The 1,299-nt window shown below is 58.9% G+C and overlaps 1 protein-coding gene across 1 annotated transcript in view; it reads right to left on the bottom strand.

Annotated features, from left to right (window-relative positions):
* Nucleotides 1–247: 247 nt before the first annotated feature.
* RHPN1 (rhophilin Rho GTPase binding protein 1) overlaps nucleotides 248–1,299 on the bottom strand; it is a 28,175-nt gene continuing 27,123 nt past the window's right edge. Inside the window, exons 13-14 of the mRNA XM_026842850.1 lie at nucleotides 1,001–1,159; nucleotides 248–842 (exon numbers count right to left, since the gene is read on the bottom strand). Coding sequence (XP_026698651.1) covers nucleotides 648–842; nucleotides 1,001–1,159 — 354 coding nt within the window. The 3' untranslated portion in view covers nucleotides 248–647. The remainder of the gene's footprint in view (nucleotides 843–1,000; nucleotides 1,160–1,299) is intronic.

Genomic DNA, 1,299 nt, shown 5'->3' with positions numbered 1-1,299 from the left:
ACATCCCTAACTGGTACCGTGGCAGAGATGCACAGCCCAGTGCTGCCTGGGCAGGTCTACGCTGGACCCCATGATGGGGTCACCAGGAGTCATCGATGCCCACGCTATGCCCTCTCCCAAAAAAAGGGGAGTTGAAGGTGACCTCCAGCTGGAGCTGCTGAACGATTCGGCTCTGCCAGCAGCTCTCGGCGAGTGGTGGCAGAGGTGCCATCTTCTACCTTGCAGAGAAAGCCTAGGAGATGCTAAAGAAGGTTACAGCTTTTGCTTTAATGGCTGGGGCTTGGTTTGGCTGCTTCTTGCACCGAGCAGAAGACACAAACCAGTCCCCGCTTTATACTGAAGCGCAGCTCCCCAGGACCCCTTAAGAGCGAAAGAAAATAAAAATGCAAAAATGAAGAATAAAAATCAGTGTTTCGCCGTGTTCTTTAGCTGAGGATCACTTAACACAGGAGTTGGGAGATGGAGGAGTCTGGTACTGCACGTCACTCGCCTCTTCGGAGAGGATCCGACCAGCAGCACGTCCCCGGGGCAGGGGGGTCCTTGCAGCACCGACACCAGCACAGCCAGGACGGGCCACCGGTGCTTGCCAAGGTTCAAGGGCAGCCAGCCCCGGAGCTCGTGGGACACAACCCGGCCCGGTGGCCGCTTCAGTACATGGCCTCGTTGTCTCCCACCGCGGTGAAGGGGACGCTGTAGGTGCTCTTCTTGCTCCGCTTGCTCTTCTTGCTCCAGACCAGCAGCGTGCTGGCGCTCTTGCTGTTCATCAGGCTCTTCCGGCTGTTCTCCTTGTTGCTCTTCAGCATCCCACTGCCCGAGGACATCGCCGCTGCCTTCTTGTCTGCCTGTTTGGGAAGGGGAGTGGAGAGGGGCGTGAAGCTGGGGGCAGCACCTGGGCTGCAGACGCGATGCCTGGCTTCAGCCCCGCACCTCCAGCCTGGGAGCAAGGCACTGGGGAACCTCCCTCTGCAGTTTCCCACCCCAGGCTTGGGACATGACTTACGGTTTTCGATCCCTCTGAGCCCTGCAGGGTTATCACACTGATCTCCACTCCCTCCTCCCCAGTGCTCTTCAGCAGCTGAACCACCTCGGCGTGCTTGGACCACTTGCAGTCCTTGCCATTCACCGAGATGATGTAGTCTCCCTCCTTCAGCCCAGCTTCCTGGGGGGGAAGAGAGAAGACGAACGTGTTTGAGCTCATAGGTGCCAAGGTGAGAGGTCTGCCTCATGTCCACTCCACTCTGTAGGTCCCAATCCTGTGGGGGTACAGGCCAGAGGGAGGGGTGGGGCCCACCCTCCACC

This window comes from Athene cunicularia, assembly GCF_003259725.1.
Source record: "Athene cunicularia isolate RWA chromosome 2 unlocalized genomic scaffold, athCun1 chr2_part1, whole genome shotgun sequence".
Classification (NCBI taxonomy): Eukaryota; Metazoa; Chordata; class Aves; order Strigiformes; family Strigidae; genus Athene; species Athene cunicularia.
Note: the sequence above shows the minus strand (reverse complement) of the source record. Positions and strands in the feature narration are given on the sequence as shown.